At 38.1% G+C, this 20346-nt stretch overlaps 1 protein-coding gene across 2 annotated transcripts in view; it reads left to right on the forward strand.

Annotated features, from left to right (window-relative positions):
• The window catches only part of Mctp2 (multiple C2 and transmembrane domain containing 2), a 230825-nt gene that overhangs the window by 32806 nt on the left and 177673 nt on the right, over positions 1-20346 (forward strand). For both annotated transcript variants that reach the window (XM_052160741.1, XM_052160751.1), the window contains exon 2: positions 19368-19900. In XM_052160741.1, coding sequence (XP_052016701.1) covers positions 19436-19900 — 465 coding nt within the window. In that variant the 5' untranslated portion in view covers positions 19368-19435. The remainder of the gene's footprint in view (positions 1-19367; positions 19901-20346) is intronic.

Consider the following 20346-nt stretch of genomic DNA (forward strand, 5'->3'; position numbering starts at 1 on the left):
TGATTTCCCCTTTCCCGGATCCCCCCCTCCCCATATGTCCCATAAACCTTCTTCTCTCCATCCATTCTCCAATCACCTCCCTCCTTTTTTTCTCTGTCCTTATATTCCTCTCCAATGTAGATCAATCCTTTTCAGGATCAGGACCTTCCACATACTTCTTCATGGGAGTCATTTGTTATGCGATTTGTGCCTTGGGTATTCAGGGCTTCTGGGCTAATTAATATCCACTTATCAGAGATTGCATTCCATGTGTAATCTTTTGTGACTGGGTTACCTCACTTAGGATGATATTTTCCAGATCAAACCATTTGCCTAAAAATTTTGTGAATTCATTGTTTCTAATTGCTGAGTAGTATTCCATTGTGTAAATATACCACATTTTCTGTATCCATTCCTCCTTTGAGGGGCATCTGGGTTCTTTCCAGCTTCTGGCTATTATAAATAAGGCTGCTATGAATATAATGGAGCATGTGTCTTTATTGCATGCCAGGGAATCCTTTGGGTATATGCCCAGGAGAGGTATAGCAGGGTCCTCCGGAAGTGTCATGTCCAGTTTTCTGAGGAACCGCCAGACTGATTTCCACAGTGGTTGTACCATCTTACAGCCCCACCAGCAGTGGAGGAGTGTTCCTCTTTCTTCACATCCTTGCCAACACCTGCTGTCTCCTGAGTTTTTGACCTTAGCCATTCTGACTGGTGTAAGGTGAAATCTCAGGGCTGTCTTGATTTGCATTTCCCTAATGACTAATGATGTTGAGCACTTCTTAAGGTGCCTCTCGGCTATCTGAATTTCTTCAGGTGAAAATTCTTTGTTTAGATCTGTGCCCCATTTTTTTAATAGGGTTATTTGGTTCCCTGGGGTCTAACTTCCTGAGTTCCTTGCAGTTTTAATTTGTGTGTGTATGTGCATGTGTTTTCCCAACCTGTACTCTTAGCAATCTATAATGTATGCCATTTCTTTTGGCATAGACTGAGTCATTACCAGACACACACTGGCCTGGCCTCATTTATCAACATCAATAGCTTGCTAGCCCACTCCTAATTTTACCTTCACATGTGAAAGCAACTCTGGTAGTGAGTAGAGGCTGTTTTGACAATGCATGTAATGACACATGCATTTGGAATCCTACTCTCCAATGCATTTGAACATGTCTGTGTTCTATTTATTTTAGTTTCAAAATGATATGTAGACTTGTGTATGTGATTCCTTATGGACAAAAATATGGATTCTTATAATGGATTTATGACATCATCATATATGTTCACGAACCACTTCTTTTATTAAAGGGCCTGCATGTATGGATTGACTGAATCCTGACTATTAAAAGTGTCAGTCAAAGAACGATGACATGGGTTGTATTTGGTCTCCAAGTTCAGTCATTGTATTGGCTACAAAGCCAACAGAAGCAGTGAGTTAGTGAACACTAATGACCTTAACTACTGCTTCTTGGAGAACTGTAGAGTAAGGCTCTTAAAATGCTGGATCCTTTCTATTTATATATGTATGAATGTTTTGCCTACATATCTACTAATTTATATTGTGCATGTAGTGCCAACAGAGGTCAGAGGAGGCTATCAAATTCCTGGAACTGGAGTTGCTGAAGATTATGATCCACCATGTGGGCACCTAGGTCATCTGCAAAAGCAGGAAATGCTTTTAGCCACCAACCAACTTCTTTCTACAGTCACATTCTCTTAGTCACATTCTTGCTAATAGGTTCTTGCAAAACCCAAATGACAACTTGAAAAAACTCAAGTGGCAGCTTTTTGTTTCTTAGTATGTGAACTTAATTTCTTTATGGTAGTGTTAAAAAAAAACACCTTATTTTGTGTAAACACGTGTACAATGTATATCATATCTGTATGGTCTTCATTAACATTGAGCTTGTGGCCAAAGCACTATAACTCATGTATGGATGAGGTTTATCTAGCATATGTATTTTTTTCTATAAGGGATATTACAGCCTTCTGTCTCTTTAAGAATACCAGATGATATGTCAGACTTCTTTCTGGCAGTCAGTTACAGCAGGGAAATCACCATCTAAACCACATAGATGATGGTACTCAGTAGGCTATGAAAAGGATAAGCCCCTGCCAGCGTTAGAGCTGAAGGTGTTATAAATGGCACGGTACCTTCTCTTCTCATTTCCCATCCCTTACCGTTTCAAAAAGAAGGTGATCAAACATCCCGTGGTCAGTGTTTTCTACGAACCTGATTGTCTGACCAGGAAAAGCTCAGACTAGGAGCATCATTTCCACTTGGGTGATTGTCTCTGCTGTGTAGTATTATCTTCATTGTGTGGTTTATTTATGGTAAGAATTGTTTCTGACAAAATGGGGTGACATCTTAAAAGATCTGTAGCTGGAGTGCCCGGTACATGTGCACACACACACACACACACACACACACACACACACACACCAGCCAGGAAGATTGCATGTATGTAGACCCCTGATAATGTCTGCTAGGGCAAAACTCCCCATCTTCCTTTAAATCTGCTGCTCCAGTGGCTTGTGACTCACTGGCACCTGGGTTTGGTAAGAGGACCACATTATTTTCCCTTTCCTGTCAAGTTAATTCTTTGTACCACTCATGACAATGTGAATTACAGGAAATGTGCTTTGTCTTTCAAAAAGGTTCGTTAAAATTTCTTGTCTGAGAAGAACAGAGGAGTAGCCCCTGGTTCTGGAAAGACTCAGTGCAGCAGTATAGGGCAATACCAGAACAGGGAAGTGGGAAGGGGTAGATGGGGGAACAGGGAGAGGGAAGAGGGATTATGGCACTTTTGGGGAGTGGGGAGCCAGAAAAGGGGAAATCATTTGAAATGTAAAAAAAAAAATATATCGCATACAAAAAAATTTCTTGTCTGTCTTGTCCTCTGTGATGCAGACTTTTCTACACTCAGTGTTTACTAGTTCCTTCCTGTTTTGTTTTCAGCAGTGACCAAGTTCTCAACAAAACTGTAGGCTGGCTGAATGTAGCTAAGTGGATAAGTCAGTTTTCATTTTATAGTTTAGTAACAGTCAACACTTCTCAATATTTCAATGAAACAAATTGTGTATAGATGCTCAGATGTTATGTTAAGGCATCTCTGAGAAGGAGGCTTGGTATGTTTCTGCACTTAGTCCAAGTGGAGAAAAGACAGATAAGGGTTGGAAGCCTATCTGAATAATTCAGAAGCAGGGATGCAGGCTTGGAGAGAAGTGAGAAGATCACTATGTGAGTAGAAGGGCAGATGGGTGATTATCAGGATGGAGAACAGACCTTAGCCTGCTGCTGGGCAGAGCAGGCACTCAAGCAGTGGTGAAGGTCAGAGGCCAGTCTTTCTGGCAAAGAACTTACAGAGTATGTTTTAGTGAGTGGTCACTTTCCTGACATTTGATATGAGGGTCAGAGAAAGTTTACATGTCTTCCTCTGCAGAAGGGTTAGTTAGAAAATGAAATGTATGAATCCATTCCTCATCCAGAACGTGGACATGGAAATACTGAGCAGAAGGAGCTGCTTAAGGTCTCTGAGGGATGTGTGAGATGCAGAAGTGTGGGTTTTTTGGCAGAATTGAATAGGATTGTATTTGTTTGTCGAATTTCTGCATTGCACTTTGTTTTGAAGAAGTATTTTGTACTTATTTAAGGTCCTGTTGATGTTTTAAGGCACAGGTTTATTATAAACCTCTCATACAGTCTATTTAACATATATGTGCACACACACACACACACACATGTGGAATGCCTGAGATTGAGAGAAGAACATATACTGTCATGATCATGACGGAAAAAATTTTCATTCCCCTTCGAGTTTTCTTGTCCCCTTTTTACAGATATTGGCTTTTTTCTTAAAGCAGTCAGCACTCTTACTTCTACCTATATATTTTTCTTTGTTAGACAGGCATAAAAAAGCATTGCAGTATATACACCTTATTGTATGCCTTCTTTCACTTAGCATTAATCTTCCAATTAACGATCTCTGTGTATTAGGCACACATTTCTTTTTATTGCTAAGTAATAGTCCCTTCACCAAATATGCCATAGCTTTTTTAAAATAAATATTTCTATTTTCTATATTCTTTGTTTACATTCCAAATGATTTCCCCTTTCCTGGATCTCCCCTCCCCATATGTCCCATAAACCTGCTTCTCTCCATCCATTCTCTAATCAACCCCCTCCTTTTTTTCTGTCTTTATATTCTCCTCCAATGCTAGATCAATCCTTTCCAGGATCAGGACCTTCTCCATACTTCTTCATGGGAGTCATTTGTTATACAATTTGTGCCTTGGGTATTCAGGGCTTCTGGGCTAATTAATATCCACTTATCAGAGATTACATTCCATGTGTATTCTTTTGTGATTGGGTTACCTCACTTAGGGTGATATTTTCCAGATCAAACCATTTGAGCTTTTTAAGGAATTTATTTAATGGGTAATGGCAAGTCGGAGTTTTTTAAGTTTAACTATAGCAAGAACCTGTGAGGACAGCTCTTTCCATGTTCCTTGAATAAGTAGTGGTGCTATCTGTTAGCATTCTTCCTGGTCACAGGAAGAAAATTCTAGTTTGCTAGGCGGGCTCACCAACACTGTGCGTTGCAAGTTATGTTTGTCTTTGCTCACTTGTTTTCAGCTGTTCCAGAAATTAGCTTAATTTAAAGTGTAGCAGTGTGCATTAGGACACACACAGACACTCACATACCATACATAGTCCTATATATTACAATCTGTTAAATAGTATAATGTGTATATGCACACATTTTGATGTCATTTTATTTTTCTGAGGTTATCTTTTCCTTCCATTACTGGTTCCTGTTGTATACCACAGGCAGTATATGTACTTTGCAATTTATGCCTCATTGAGATGGTCTGAACCTCAGATTGTGTTTGCTGGACTTTAAGCCCCACCCATTGAATTCTTGTTAGATTATAAACTTTATGTGCACAAGACTTTCACTACTCTGATAAAAAGCACCAGCAGATACTCACTGACTTTTGGTGGCTGATTTTTAGGGGACAGCTAGGTGATGCCAGCCTCGAGAGAATTACATTTGATTAATGGCAAGTTTCACTTTTTGTCTTCTTCTATACAAAATTAGGTAATTATTTTTTTCTCTTTAGACAGGGTCTTATTATCAAGCTCATGCCATCATGTCTATAATCTACCTTCCTCAGTTTATCAAATATGGATATTACATGTGGAGATAGCAGAAAAAGAAGTTATGTTTTCTTGATTCGCAGTTTTGAATCAAGGATGAATTAATGAAAAATTTAGCAATATTTAGGCTGTCAATATAAAGGTCTTTTATTGATCTGACAGTTTCAGTGTGTCTTCCTCATATACTATCCTGTACTTTATCTAAAGTATCCATGAAAACATCCTCTGTTCATGGGAGTGGACCCTGTCAGGCTGGGTTTCAAATTCTACCAGGTTTCAAACTCCTTTCAAATTTAGTTCTAAGGGAAAAGTAATAACATAGACAAATAGCACCTTAGACACTGATAACTTGTCTGTTTGTGATAATTCCTATTTAATCATTGCCTTATTAAAATAGCTATGACTGTAAATTCTGCATTTTGCTTCTCTTTACATTCAATTACATATCCAATTGATGGTATGCAATACCAGTGTAGATTTGCACTTATAACTGTATATCTGGCATCATGGTTTTGGTGATTGTCATAAAGTCTGGAAATCTGAGAGCTTACCGTTAAATTTCAGTGTTTTATGTAAGCTTTCTTCCATGAACATGACAGCTGTGTCTGGGGGTTATTAGATTCATGCATGCATGATTTGCTTTTGCTGCAGAGTTCTCTAGTGTTTTCTGCTACTTTCCCCACTCCAAACATATTTTAATATACTTAGAATTCTGAATAATTTTTCTGCTTTGATTATTTGTGCCAGACCTGTTTCTTGCATTGCCACATCAACAGTAGGTTCTTTTTTAAAAATTTGATATATTTTTAATTTACATTTCAAATGATTTCCCCTTTTCTGGCCCCCCACTCCCTGAAAGTCCCATAAGCCCTCTAGGTTCTTAATACTAGAAGGACTCTCTCTCTCGGGACTCAGCTCTCCTTCCAGAACTTACTATGTTCCTCTCTGAGCTGGGAAATTGTGTTCCTATGATTACTTGAAAATAGCTTTATCCCATTGCAGTTTGAGGTAAAGAAACACCTAATATAAAAGTCTAAACAAATGGGGGAAAATAGGCCACCTTTATAGTGGCTTGTTCATATATACATCTTCCTAATGACTCCTACATCCATCCTTCTTTCCTGCTGGCAGAACAAAATGACAGAGGCAGAGCAAAGAGACAGTTTGGGTGTGGGGAGTCCTGTTGGCTCCAGCAAGTGATCTTATTGGCGACTTTTAAAATTACGAATACTGCCTTTGATTGTCACTATGACCTGGATAGTCTTGATGTCAAGGAGATGAGGACAGATGACAATTTCAATGTATAGGATATGCCTACACAATAAATGCTACTCAAGCCCTGTGGCCAACAATGCCCACTATTGAGCAGTGTTGAGCTAGATAAGCCCAGGGTCAGTCTCTGGCATTGTGAATGTGATCAAATCCAAACTTCCTCAACTGGCATAAAAGAATCTAGTGTGTGTAATGATTTAGAAGAATTGTTAATGCACGCAGAATAATAGCTATAGGGGAACATTCAAAGCAGGGACTAGTAAAGAATCCTGGGTACAAGTTTTAATACTCTAGTGGCTCTCCAGTCCATGCTGTAGAAGAGTCTATGTCCTCAGTGTGGCTCCCAAGGACATGCCTTATCCTTTCCTCTACTCTTCATGGAGGCTTTGTGCTGGTTCCCCTGCTGAATTCTGCCCTGCCACAAATACCCACTGCCCCTCCAATTCCGCTGTTTTTCTGCTTGGACCTTTCAGTGCATGGAAAGCTCCTGACATTTTACACCTATCTGTCCCTCATGTCTTTCTGTGGTGAGACTTTATACAAGGGCGCTTTCCCAGTGGATGGAAGAGAAGTGGTAATCTGGCGACTTGTTTATCCACAGACACTCTAGCCCCTCTGCTGTTGTGTTTGTCCCTTCCTATCACCTGACATATTCAATATGCATCCATTTATTGTCTGACTCTTCTAAGTAGGATACAAATTTTATGAAATCAAGAAGTCTGTTTTGTTCCCTGAAATATTCCTAAGGGGGGTATGGGAGCAGTATTCCCTCATTACTTAGATGCTAACAATGTTTATTCAATAAATAGATTATTTAGTAACAGGACAGAATAAATTATAACTTAATGGCAGTGCTTAGTTGTGTGCGTTTGTTTGGGGTATGAATTTGTGGGAGAGAATATGTTTATAAAATTTATCTTTCTTGTAGTTAGACAATTTTTGATGTAGATGATAAAACTAATAATTTATATATTTCTTTGCATCTAAACAATAGTCATTCAGGGTGTGTCTAACAATCTCTGCTAAATATCCAGAAGCATTCTGTACATGCTGGAAGTGTGTCTTCTCATCACATTAACAATTAAGTTTAACCATCAACACAAAGAAATTAACCATGAGAGAAACCTTTTGATACAGTAGTATATTAGACTGGGGTTTTAAAGGTTGGCAGTTGCTTTGTAATGCAGGAAGTAAGTGATTGTATGGATTACAGGAGGCCGATGAAGCAAAGAGATGCAATGATGCAAGAAGTTGAATTACTTCTCTTACACCTGATTAATACCATACAGTTAATTGTTGGACAGTGCTTGGCTAAAATAAAGATTGAAATTGTAGCTGGGCAGGTGATATTAACTTTGAATAAGGAAGTAAAAGTCTGTTTGTGTTTATGTTGGAATGGGGAGTCTATTGAGTCAATGAGAGATTGCTAGTTGAATCCTGCATTAAACTTAGGTGCTTTGAGTATAAGAGCTTCTTCTATCTCTCTTGAACATATTTATACCTCCCCAAATGTCCTACATTTATCTTCCTCTTCAGCCCAGCATTCTCAGCTTATTCCTCTCACAGATGATTTTCTGCCTCACATCATCAAGAAGACTCATACCATGACTACTGAGTATTTTGCCAGATGAATACTTTCAAGATTATTGTCGCTTGGTCTGTGGTTAACACTCGATGAAACTCACCACTTCCTTTCTAAAACACCCATCCTTTAGAGCTCCTGGTTTAGATTTTCTTTGTCATAGGGATACCACACCTTTTTTTTTCTTCTATGTCTTTGTAGTTTCGTTTCTGCACTTATTCTGCCACAACTGGCCATTAAATGGTAGTTCCTTAAAGCTCATGCCACCATTTATCGTATATTTTCATCTGTAGTCTTCCTGAATACTGATGTCTCCATCATTAATTTTTAGACATGATCCATCTCTGTATTCTACAATCATGCCTTGCTGCCAATTTGGCTTCTTCCATTGGATATGCAACACACAAAAAAGCCAAGACTAAAAATTACTGTGTTCAACAAATATATGTAGCACACACAAAAAGGTAAATATTACAAGGAGAATGTGTTGTGGGGAAGGGTACTTAGAAGGAATATAGATTATTTATGCTCTGAACCCTCTGCCAAATTGTCTATAAATCTGAGCCTTTTCTAACCTTTTATGAAAATGACATGCAGAAAAAAAGCACATCTGTGACCATGTTAATCAGAAAACAATTAGTTTGTTTTTATTTGGAGGTTGGAACCAAACATTTGGATGCTAATATTTACAAGGAAGAGCAAAGGAAAAGAAAACCAATTTGAAGAACCATGAAAGTATTACCTATCTTGATACTAATCTTTAAGCCAATAGCAAGAGTTAATGTATATAATGTGGGTACACATAATTAGTATAGATATTATATCTGGAACCTTTAACCTAATAGTGACTATCACAGGCCACTGGAAAGTACTGGGCATTTGTAGTAAAAGATGTTTGAAATGTGGTCTTTATCTCAAATTAAAAAGGAAGACTGCTAAGCAGAATTAGGGCTTTTGAAGTAGTTGCATGGAGATTGACTTGTGAGCTTGCATGTGATAGGTATGATTTGAAAACCCTCATCACACACACAAAAGACAAGGCAAGAGGTAGAGAATAACAGGGCTCATTCATAAGGGTAATTTTGGGTCTCTTTTTGTACTATCAATTTGCCAATATAAATTATTGCATGACACATACTGTGTATGTTAATATGCACACAGTAGGGGAACAATCTGGCAATACCCAGTTAGGTTATGCTTACTGCACACACCAGCACCTCTCTGAGTTCTGCTTCTCAATGGTACTTGTTTCACATCTTTAATGTGTATGTACCTTCTGAGAGCAACATATCCTTTGTCACTGCAGGAAGAATCTTTAAATTCTCATTTGTTGAAACACAAATAAGTCTTGCCACTTTGTGATACTATACAACCTCCAAGTGCCTTAAAAGAGCTATATCTTTGTGAACAATACTTCTTAGTGGAGCATGGAATGAAAAGTGTGCAGGAATAAGCCATTTCCATCAATCAAGTTCATAAATCATCACAAATCAGTAATATGTAACTGTATCCAGGCATTATATGTAATCAAATGTATAAATTAAGTAAATACAATGTTAGCATCATGACCATTTCTATCACAATATTTGTAAAAAGTTATCAGAAAGATTTACATAGGAAATACAATTGCTTTGATTTTTATTTCCTGAAGTAAGTCATCAATACCTGTATTCTCTATAATGTTTATATTTATTCACAAAATGGCAACAAAATGTAACCAAAGAAAACAAAGCATAAAAATAAGAACAACAGAACTTCACATAGGAACACATGACCTGCCCGTATCTGGGAGTCACTGAGTGTCCAGTTTATGAAAATTACCAACTGAAGTAAATGACAATCACAACAGCATTGTACATAAATGAAAGGCTCCCTAAACTACTCAAGCACATAGAGGCAGGAAAGATTGAATGAGTCCTCCATTAAGACAAACGATGAAGCAATGTAGCCTACTCATTCTGCATACAGAATATGTGTGGGCACACCATGGCATGTTGGATAAAGCCTATAGATAGAAATTGTTTAGAAAACATCTAATGTCAAATTATTCAGTGTTGAGACTTGGTGATTGTAGGGAAACTATCTCATGGAAAATTAAGATGACTAACTCAGTACATTTCCGTAACCTGACCATGGGTATGTGACTTCTTTAGCAAAAGCCCCCTTTCATCATACAAAGCAAAACAGTTTATTTTTACATACACACAATTATGTACAATGTTTTCCTTCAAAAATATTTTTATATACTTCATTCCATTTTTTAAAAGATTTATTTATTTTATGTATATGAGTACACCATTGCTCTCTTCAGACACACCAGATAAGGGCATCACATCCCTCCCATTACAGATGGTTGTGAGCCTGGGAATTGAACTCAGGACCTTTGGAAGAGCAGTCAGTGCTCTTAGCCACTGAGCCATCTCTCCAGCCCTTCATTCCATTTTTTAACCTTTTCCTAGTTTGGAAATATATACTTAGGAAAATGTGCAGTTACTATCTAGAAAGGAAAATCTAACATTCATACTGGAGTAGAGATACTTGCAGTATCAGAAGCTCCTGTGATGTTCTCGCTCATAAGCTTATCCTTCCCAGAATTCCATCATCCTGAATTATTACTTTATTGCCAGTGTTTTTACTTATAAACAGTGTAAGTTAGCATCATGTGATTATTGAAATCTGAGTCCTTGTGTTTAAAAACCCAAAGCTAGAGAATAGTGAACAGATGGTACAATGAACTTTTCCACATTCTTTAGCTAGATTTCCAATTTTAATGTTTTACTATTTTTTTGTGTCTTAATCTTCATGAATGTATATATGACACACATGTGCATGTACATATGTGTATATTATTTGCTGAGCCATTGAACTAAATGGGAAACCATGGCTTTGAGAAAAAATTCTGTAGATACTAATACTTGCAAAGAACTTTAATGCATTTGATTATTTTGAATTATAGCCAGCATATTGGCCAAAAATAAATATATGATAAATACATACATTCATTCACATATATATATATACATATATACATAAATATATATACAAATTATACATATGTAGACAGATACTTAGTTGGATAGATGATTATAGATACATAGAGAGATATGTAGATACATTTATACATACATACATAGATACATATGTATATAGATACATAGATGAACAGAAATAATATGTATAGATAGATGATAGACTGATAGATAGGCACACTGAAGTATGAAGGAAAATCAGTTGACATGGTTGTGTGACTTTTAGCTTTGCAACTGGGCTTAATCAATTAGAATGTCCTGAAACTGTGAGAATCAGACACTCTTTGTATAGGTCCCTCTTCATTGGGTAAAGAGAAATTACCAAATTTGCCAAATTTGGGTTTAAGTAGGGACTTTTCACTCTACCAGAATTCTAGATCTCTTGATTAAAATAAGATAGAGTGGAATAAACTGCCCCTTACCTTCCCATATGAATTTATGTTTTTGTTGTGGAAATCACTTAGAATTTCTCCAACAGAGTGGTAGTTTTCAACCTTCCTAATGCTTTGACCACTTTAATACGCTTCCTTATGTTGTGGTGATCCTCAACCATAAAACTACTTTTATTGCTACTTCATAAATTTAATTTTTCTACTGTTATGAATCATAATGTAAATATTGGATATGTGGGATATCTGATGTGTGACCCCTTTGAGTGTGGCTTGACACACAAAGAAGTCATGACCCACAGGTTGAGAAACACTTTGAGTCTCCTTAAGCTTGTTAAGCTCTTGGGGGGAAATGCTATTGTCTCTCTGAGCTCTGCTTGCTTTATGATGCTCATTAAGCTACTGCTGTCACTCAGGCTCAATCAGACACTTGAAGGGCCAATGTTGATGTCCTTTTCTTTTTCCATTTGGTCAATTGCTAGCTGCCAACTGTGGAGAATGTCAGAAACCATAAAACAGACGAGTGCACCACTAGTCTCCTTGTCCTGGGCTGCTTTTTTTTTCCTTCCTTCCTTCCTTCCTTCCTTCCTTCCTTCCTTCCTTCCTTCCTTCCTTCCTTCCTTCCTTCCTTCCTTCCTTCCTTCCTTTCTTTCTTTCTTTCTTTCTTTCTTTCTTTCTTTCTTTCTTTCTTTCTTTCTTTCTTTCTTTCTTTCTTAATTTTTTAATTTTTTTAAATGGTCTATATTCTTTGTTTACATTCTATTCTGAATGCTTTCCCCTTTCCTGGTTCCCCCCCTCCCCATTGGTCTCATAAGCCCTCTTTCCTCTACCCATTTCCCAATCACCCTCTCCCATTTCTCTGTCCTGGAACTCCCCTACAGTGCTGGATCAAGTCTTTTCAGATCCAGGGCCCACTCTTTCTCTCTTCTTGGCTATCATTTGAAATGCTAATTGTGTCTTGAGAATTCAGAGCTTCTAGGCTAATTAATATCCACTTATCAGTGATTGCATTCCATGTGTATTCTCCTGTGATTGGGTTACCTTACTTAGGATGGTATTTTCCAGTTCCAACCATTTGCCTAAGAATTTCATGAATTCATTGTTTTTAATTGCTGAGTAGTATACAGCAAACTGGTAGCCAACATCAAACTAAATGGAGAGAAACTTGAAGCAATCCCACTAAAATCAGGGACTAGACAAGGCTGCCCCCTCTCTCCATATCTTTTCAATATAGTTCTTGAAGTCCTAGCTAGAGCAATTACACAACATAAGGAGGTCAAGGGGATACAAATTGGAAAGGAAGAAGTCAAACAATCACTATTTGCAGATGATATATGATAGTATACTTAAGTGACCCAAAAAACTCCACCAGAGAACTCCTACAGCTGATAAACAACTTCAGCAAAGTGGCTGGTTACAAAACCTGGGCTGCTTTCTATAAAGATCTCTTTATTTATTTATTTATTTATTTATTTTTATTTACATTGCAAATGATTTCCCCTTTTCTGGGTCCCCACTCCCCGCAAGTCCCATAAGCCCTCTTCCGTCCCCCTATTCTTCCATCTACCCCTTCCCACTTCCCTGTTCTGGAATTCCCCTATACTCTTGCACTGAGTCTTTCCAGAACCAGGGCCCACTCCTCCATTCTTTTTGGACATCATTTAATTTGTGGATTATGTCCTGGATATTCAAAGTTTCTAGGCTAATATCCACTTATCAATGAGTGCATACCATGATTGATCTTTTGAGACTGGGTTATCTCACTTAGTATGATGTTCTCCAGCTCCATCCATTTGTCTAAGAATTTCATGAATTCATTGTAAGGCAAAGGACACCATCAAAAGGACAAAACGTCAACCAACAGACTGGGAAAGAATCTTCACCAACCCTAAATCTGACAGAGGGCTAATATCTAATATATACAAAGAACTCAAGAAAGTAGAACCCAGAGATCCAAATAACCCCATTAAAAAGTGGGGTACGGAGCTAAACAAAGAATTTTCACTTGAAGAACTTCGGAGAGCTGAGAAACACCTTAAGAAATGTTCAACATCATTAATCATTAGGGAAATGCAAATCAAAACAACCCTGAGATTTCACCTCATACCAGTCAGAATGGCTAAGGTCAAAAACTCAGGAGACAGCAGGTGTTGGCAAGGATGTGGAGAAAGAGGAACACTCCTCCACTGCTGGTGGGATTGCAAGATGGTGCAACCACTTTGGAAATCAGTCTGGCGGTTCCTCAGAAAACTGGGCATGTCACTTCCTGAGGACCCTGTTATACCACTCCTGGGCATATATCCAGAGGATTCTTCAGCATGCAATAAGGACACATGCTCCACTATGTTCATAGCAGCCCTATTTGTAGTAGCCAGAAGCTGGAAAGAACCTAGATATCCTTCAACGGAGGAATGGATACAAAAAATGTGGTATATTTATACAATGGAGTACTATTCAGCCATTAGAAACAATGAATTCATGAAATCTATAAAGATCTCATCCTGCCCTTCGTGGCTTTGAAAGGCACAACACTTATTTTCACTCATTTAGTGAAAGCTGAGGTTTTGGGCAGGTTAACAGAAGCGTTTTGTTTTGTGAAGAGATGAAAGCTTTGCTGTTGCTTTATAAAACATGAGTACAATTCTTACAAAGGGTTTTAGTATATCTTTCTCTTTAGTTGGTACACAGATATATTTAATTTATTTAATATAATTTATATTATATTTAATGTATCTTATGTGACCTTTTCATATACAATATAAAATGACTAGACTTAGTTTTTTTTTTTTTTTATGTTGAGGCTATTTGATCCACTCTGCTCTCTGTTTGTAAACACTCAACCAAGTCTTGGCAACCACACTACCATGCTAAGAAGCTTGCATGCTTAACTTGCAGCCTGTTGGGTGTCTCTGACAAGAGCCTTTTCAGCTAAGACTTCAGAGAAAATTTAGTACTTGGATTTGCTTCAAATATTCTTTACAATAAGGAAAGTTGTACAATATTTCATATTCAAGTAGGTGGGCTTATCTCACTGGGCTTTTCTTCAAATATAAGTCCTTGGATTTCTTCTTTTAGCAGTGCTTAATTCTGAAGTGCACACTGCTTATTGTAGGAAGTTTCTAATTCTAAAAGAGAGTGAACTCCAATTAGTAGTATACCTTTAAGAACACATAGGATTTTGTTTTTGTTATTGTGTTTTTTTTCACTTGATAAATATTTTGTACTCTTGTGATTCAGTATATTTTGTCCTGGTTACAAACTTTCAGAATTAATGAGAAGAATGGTTTTTAATTTTGTTTTTGCAAACTTATTAAGAGTTCTGTCTCCAGATAAAATGGAAAAAGCTAAAAAGGGAAGGCCGTCAACACTGGGATTCCTCTGAGCCACACAGGAATCAGCTTTGACTGTTCCCCCAGAAACATGCCAATTCTGTGATGACACCAGGCTAGTGGAAAGATACAGATAATTGAAAAGCAAAACACAAAAAAATGATGGCTTGGAAGTGCCATTTAGATTACAGCTCCACCAAAGAGGAGAGAGAGAACCCATTGTTTGGTTTTGCACGCTGTTCACTCCATCATTATCAGGGTCTATGATTGTATGTGAATTTTCAAGTTTATCACTGATATAGAAATCCTGCTGTATTTTTCTTGTACTTATATTAGATTTACAGTGCTTTGTTTTAGTATGTTTGATAGTGATGCGTTAAACAGAATTGTTAAGCAACTCTGGAGAAGAATGAATGTAGGGGAGTTACGTGATTTTAAGGGTGGATGCTATCCTGCCAACCAAGAGTATGGTAGCGGAAAGTGATGAGTGTGTGGGTAAATGAAACAGAATAGACAGTCAAGGATACCTCCTCTCACATTTCTGTCATGTTTTCTTGAGATAGTAGCTAAGTAATTAATTAGAGGAAGACAGTGTTCCAACCTTAGGTTTGGAATAAATTGTTATCCATATATAAAATGAACTTGGACCTAAACTTAACCTTGTATACAGAAATTTTGTTGGAATGGGTCATAGCTCTAAATGTAAAATGACAAACCTCCCTGAGAAGAAAACACTGGAAAGATCCTCAGTGAACTGAAGTTAGACAATAAGTACTTAGTTATGAAACCAAGCCTGTTACATAGGATCTGTTAAGGTCATCACACTTGTAAAAGCTTACCCTTGCTAATTAAGACCTTTTGATCAGCAAGGGATATATTAATAACAATGTGAGAGACAAGCTACAAAACTGGGATGAATATTTGCAAGTTACATGCTTGTTGAGGCTCTTATATTCAAAATTTATATTGAGCTCTCATAAGCCAAGAGTAAGAGATCTAAAAGTTTTCTAATAAAACAAATCGACAAATGTCTTGAACTGACAGCTTCAACCACGTATGTTAGCAAATTAATGCCCCAAACCATTTTTCAATATCACAGACCATTAGGAAAATGAATATTTAAAGACATTCTAAAAATTACAAAGAGCTAAATTAAAATACTAACAATGTCAATGCTACAGAGGCTGTGAAGCAAGTGAATTCCTAGACTTGTTAATGGGAAATTAAAAAAAAAAACAAAAAAAAAAAAAAAACAAAAAAACCCAAAAGAATCCATACGAGCCTCAGGAAATATCCATATGAAGGAAAAATATTCTTGCCTCATGATGCGGTAAAAACACTGTTGACCATTTACTTTAGAGAATGGAAAATACTTCTGGATACACTTATATAACAGTTTTAGTTGAAAGAACTTAAGACTAGAAAGGCTTCACCTGTCCTTCAAGGGAAATTAATCCGTGTGTGTGGTGTGGGTACATGATGGCAGACTTGTCTCAGAAATCAAGAGGTAGTCCACTCCACTGATGCTACCGGCAACAACTTGGGTTAGTCCTAGTGCAGCTTGAAAGGAGTCAACCTTGGAAAGTTACATGCTGTGTGATTCCATTTAGGAGATTCTTGAAGACAGTGCTGTCATGATGGAGAATAGATCCATTATGATTTTCCAAGGAAGTGAGTTTCTCCTGAAAGTATTCTAATGGTTGCTAATGTCCTCTTCCATCATCCTCCCCTGATTCTCCCTACCCAAAGAAAAAGGAGAAGATGTATTTGTTGACACAGACAGTTTAGTGCATGGATGACATTATTACTTTCCCACCTTGCAACAGGGTCTTCAGAGGTATGTTTTAAAACCCTGCCACCATCTTATTGCATCTTTTTTTTCCTTAAATTTCATAGATACAAAGATTCAAAACTTTCCTTTTTATAAGCACTTAATTCTTCTCATAGTTTCTTCTAAAAACAAATAGACTTTCCCACCAGGGGCATGCAGATTTCTTCAAGGACTTAGATTCTAAATATCGATTGCCAGAAAGTTCTGTTGCAAGACAGATTCTTGGGAATCAGGTTCATCTGATATATTGACTGGATTTAATTATTTGAATTCCATGCATATTGTTAGGTTTTTATTATAGCATTAAAAGGAAATTTGTTTTAATGCTCCCCTCAATGAGTCAGTTTCAGGTGGTACAAGGGGCTTCTTTGAGAACCCTGTGTGCCTAGGAGTGTGAATGCATAGGTCATTTCTGCTTGCTTACTCATGTCTTCCCCACTTTTATTAGTTGTATGAACTCTTTAGTGCCTCCTGCAACCCTTTCAAATGCTGTAGAGTGTTTCCTTAGAGTCCATTCATTGAGTATTTTATCCTCCACTGCTCCCAGTATGGTCACGTTCATGTGTACCAATTATCTCTTCCTTGTGTTATTTTCTTTTTCCAGACTTCTCCTGGCTCTTATGTTGCTCCCAGGTCCATGGTCATTGTTTTTGCTTAGAAGTTACTGGAATCCATCTCCATTTTCATGATTTTTTACAATAGTTGTATATATTTTAATCAGATTCTTTTTTCTCTTCCGGCCCCTCCCACATCCTCTCACTCCATACCTACCCAACTTCATGTTCTTTCTTTTTCTCTAAACCAGTGGTTCTCAACATTTCTCATGCTGTGGCGCTTTACTACAGTTCCTCACGTTGTGGTGACCCCCAATCATAAGATAATTTTCACTGCTACTTCATTACCATAATTTTGCTACCATTGTGAAATGTAAATATCTCTGTTTTTTCAATAGTCTGTGGCAACTGCTGTGAAAGAGTTGCTTGAGATCATGACTCACAAGTTGAGAACCACTTCTCTAAACAAAGAAGTGAACAAACGAACCAACCAAAAACAAAGAAAGCTCACACGCAAAATAGCAAAACAAATCCACAATATCTGTTTTGTGTTGGCAACTACTCCTAAACATGAGGCCTGCTGTGGAATGTGATTCATATACCCTGTGTCACTTCATTTGAGAAAACTGTTTTACCCTCTCCCAGTATCCATACATTGCAAATAGCTTCTTAGGTCAGGGTTGGACTTTGTAACCACTTCTTCTTTGTGATGGGACTGTATGTCTTTAATTGCGCATGCCATATGTAGTCTGTCAAGTCTCTCTACATTCAGTTCATCTGAGCATCAGCCCATTGTGCCTGAATAAAGCAACACAGACTCAAAAGGACAAACATTGCATATTTTCTTTTATATGTGGATAGTAGCTTTTAAGTGTGTGTGTGTGTGTGTGTGTGTGTTACTTGCAACATACCAGAACTTCCTGTTAGTTGAGACTGTTTCTTCACTTTTTTTGATGTTGATCAGAGTAACATTTTTCAGTGTTAAGAACTGTAGCCTGTTGTAATCACTACGGATTCTAGAGAGATTATTTTCAGATGTTTCACTTGAGTTGGGTTGTTTTGATTACTATGATGAACCTCTGGAGGCTGTGACTTATACCTTGAATTCATTATAGTACCTGTCAAATCAAGAATTTCCTCCATTAAGTTATCAGAAGCTTTTGGATGTGACCTCACTTTCTCTGACTATGTAATCTTATCTGCACTGGAGAACTAAGAAAACTGAGATATGATGGCACAACCCTGGTCCAAAAGCAAAGCAGCATGTAGCAGTCAATGTAGAATCTTAACCCAAAGAGTCTGTTTTTAGATCCAAAGGACTTAGTCTGTAGTGCCAGAGGCACCAAGTGCATTCTGGGATAATCCTTTTGCCTATGTGATAGGCGGTAGGCTTGGGCTACAGAGATCCATATTCTAAACTTTAGCAGGCTAATGGCCATGTAAACATTGACTTATAGAGAGTTTTGACTGTACTTTCCCCTGCTAAACTACTTTGTCTTGAAATGAGAGGGTAGGAGACAAAAACGTACCAAGGGCTGCTTTCAGAAAGTGCTTCCCCACTCCCAAGCTCTGGGCTTTGTCCCTTTGCCAAATGTGGCAACATTCCTGCAGGCTAGGTCCTGGTGTCCTGGTCACACCCCTATTACATCCAAAAGATACTAGGAAGCATTTGGCATGTAAAATAGGCTCATTTCTCCAAATTTGATTTTTATTGGCTCTTTGATTAATCCAACCTGTTATAGATCAAACCACTATAGCATTTTCAGTGTGACTACATATGTGTCTGTGTAGTCATCCCTACCCCCACACATGTGAGATACCGTGTACCTGCATGCTTTTCCACCTGGACACCAATTCCTGATTAGAACAAATATTCCGTGATCCTTCATTTAGCAAAGTGTATGTAAGGCTCCTCTTGCTTATGCTGAAGAAATGCTGTAGTAACTGCCTTAGCAAATGCCTTGGCTTTGATATCCCTAGAGAGGACTAAGTAGTCATTGTCTATGAAGCTTACGCTCAACCTGATAATCCCATTTTTTACTCTTCTGTTACTACTGATTTTAAAACTCTTGAATATTATGTGTCTTAAAAAATTACCTTTTGTGATCTTTGTGAAATTATGACCTTAATGTTTCACTTCTCATTAAAGGAGCAAGAGTAAATTTTCTGAATCAATTTCTTTTGAGTATCCCCTTACACAGCCAGAAGTATCATGTCCTCTCCGTATGCTTTGGTTTGCAGAAGTCACCGACTGCTTTCCAGTAGAGGCACACTCCTGAGGAGTGGAATTCTTGATTCTTCATGCCGCTATGGATCTGGATAAGCCATCTGTCTGGGGATCATTAAAACAGCGGACCAGACCTTTGTTAATCAACCTGAGCAAGAAGAAGGCTAAAAAGAGCCCGAGCAAACCTTTGGATTTAAGGGTGCAGCATCACCTGGACCGGCGCCTCAGCCTCTCAGTACCTGACCTCTTGGAAGCAGAGGCTTTGGCCCCTGAAGGCAGGCCTTACTCAGGGCCCCAGTCATCCTACATCTCAGTACCAAACAGCCTCTCCACTGCAGGCATTGTCCCGAAGAGCAGCAGCAGCTCACTGAAGCAGTCTGAGGAAGAACTGGACTGGAGCCAGGAAGAAGCAAGCCACCTCCATGGGGTGGACACCGACTCGGAAGAGATCTATGCCTCTCCCGCAGAAGAGTGGCAGGCATTCAGCCAGAGTGGCCTGGATCTCCACAAGCCTCCCCTTGGAAGGGATGCTTCTGAAGAGCAAGAGGTAAGGCCTGGGCTCTTTGGAGCTTTTTATTTATTTATTTGCTTATTTATTTTAAGGTGCATTCACTGTCCTTGGGAAATTTGGGTAAGAGTTATTTTGTGGCTATCCTGGATGGAGAATATGCCATTTACGAGAATTTAAATTAATGTACTATTGATTTCACTGGTGTTCCAATTTGTTTTAGGGATGACCTCTGTGTATTTAAAAGCTAGCACAAAGGAATCTTCTAGGACCATTTAGGCTTCAACAGCCCCCATTGTTCCATCTCCTGGCAAAGACACTGAGCACACAACTTTAACCTTTGGTTCTCCCCCTCTCCTCCTCCTCTTCCTCTTCCTCTTCCCTTCAGTGGTTACCTTTTCCCGCACTGAGGTGAGGAGTAGCTATAAATGAAATTAGTATAGCCGTCTTTCTAGCATTTCTAGCTCATTTAGACTTGTAGATAA

This window comes from Apodemus sylvaticus, chromosome 1 (assembly GCF_947179515.1).
Source record: "Apodemus sylvaticus chromosome 1, mApoSyl1.1, whole genome shotgun sequence".
Classification (NCBI taxonomy): Eukaryota; Metazoa; Chordata; class Mammalia; order Rodentia; family Muridae; genus Apodemus; species Apodemus sylvaticus.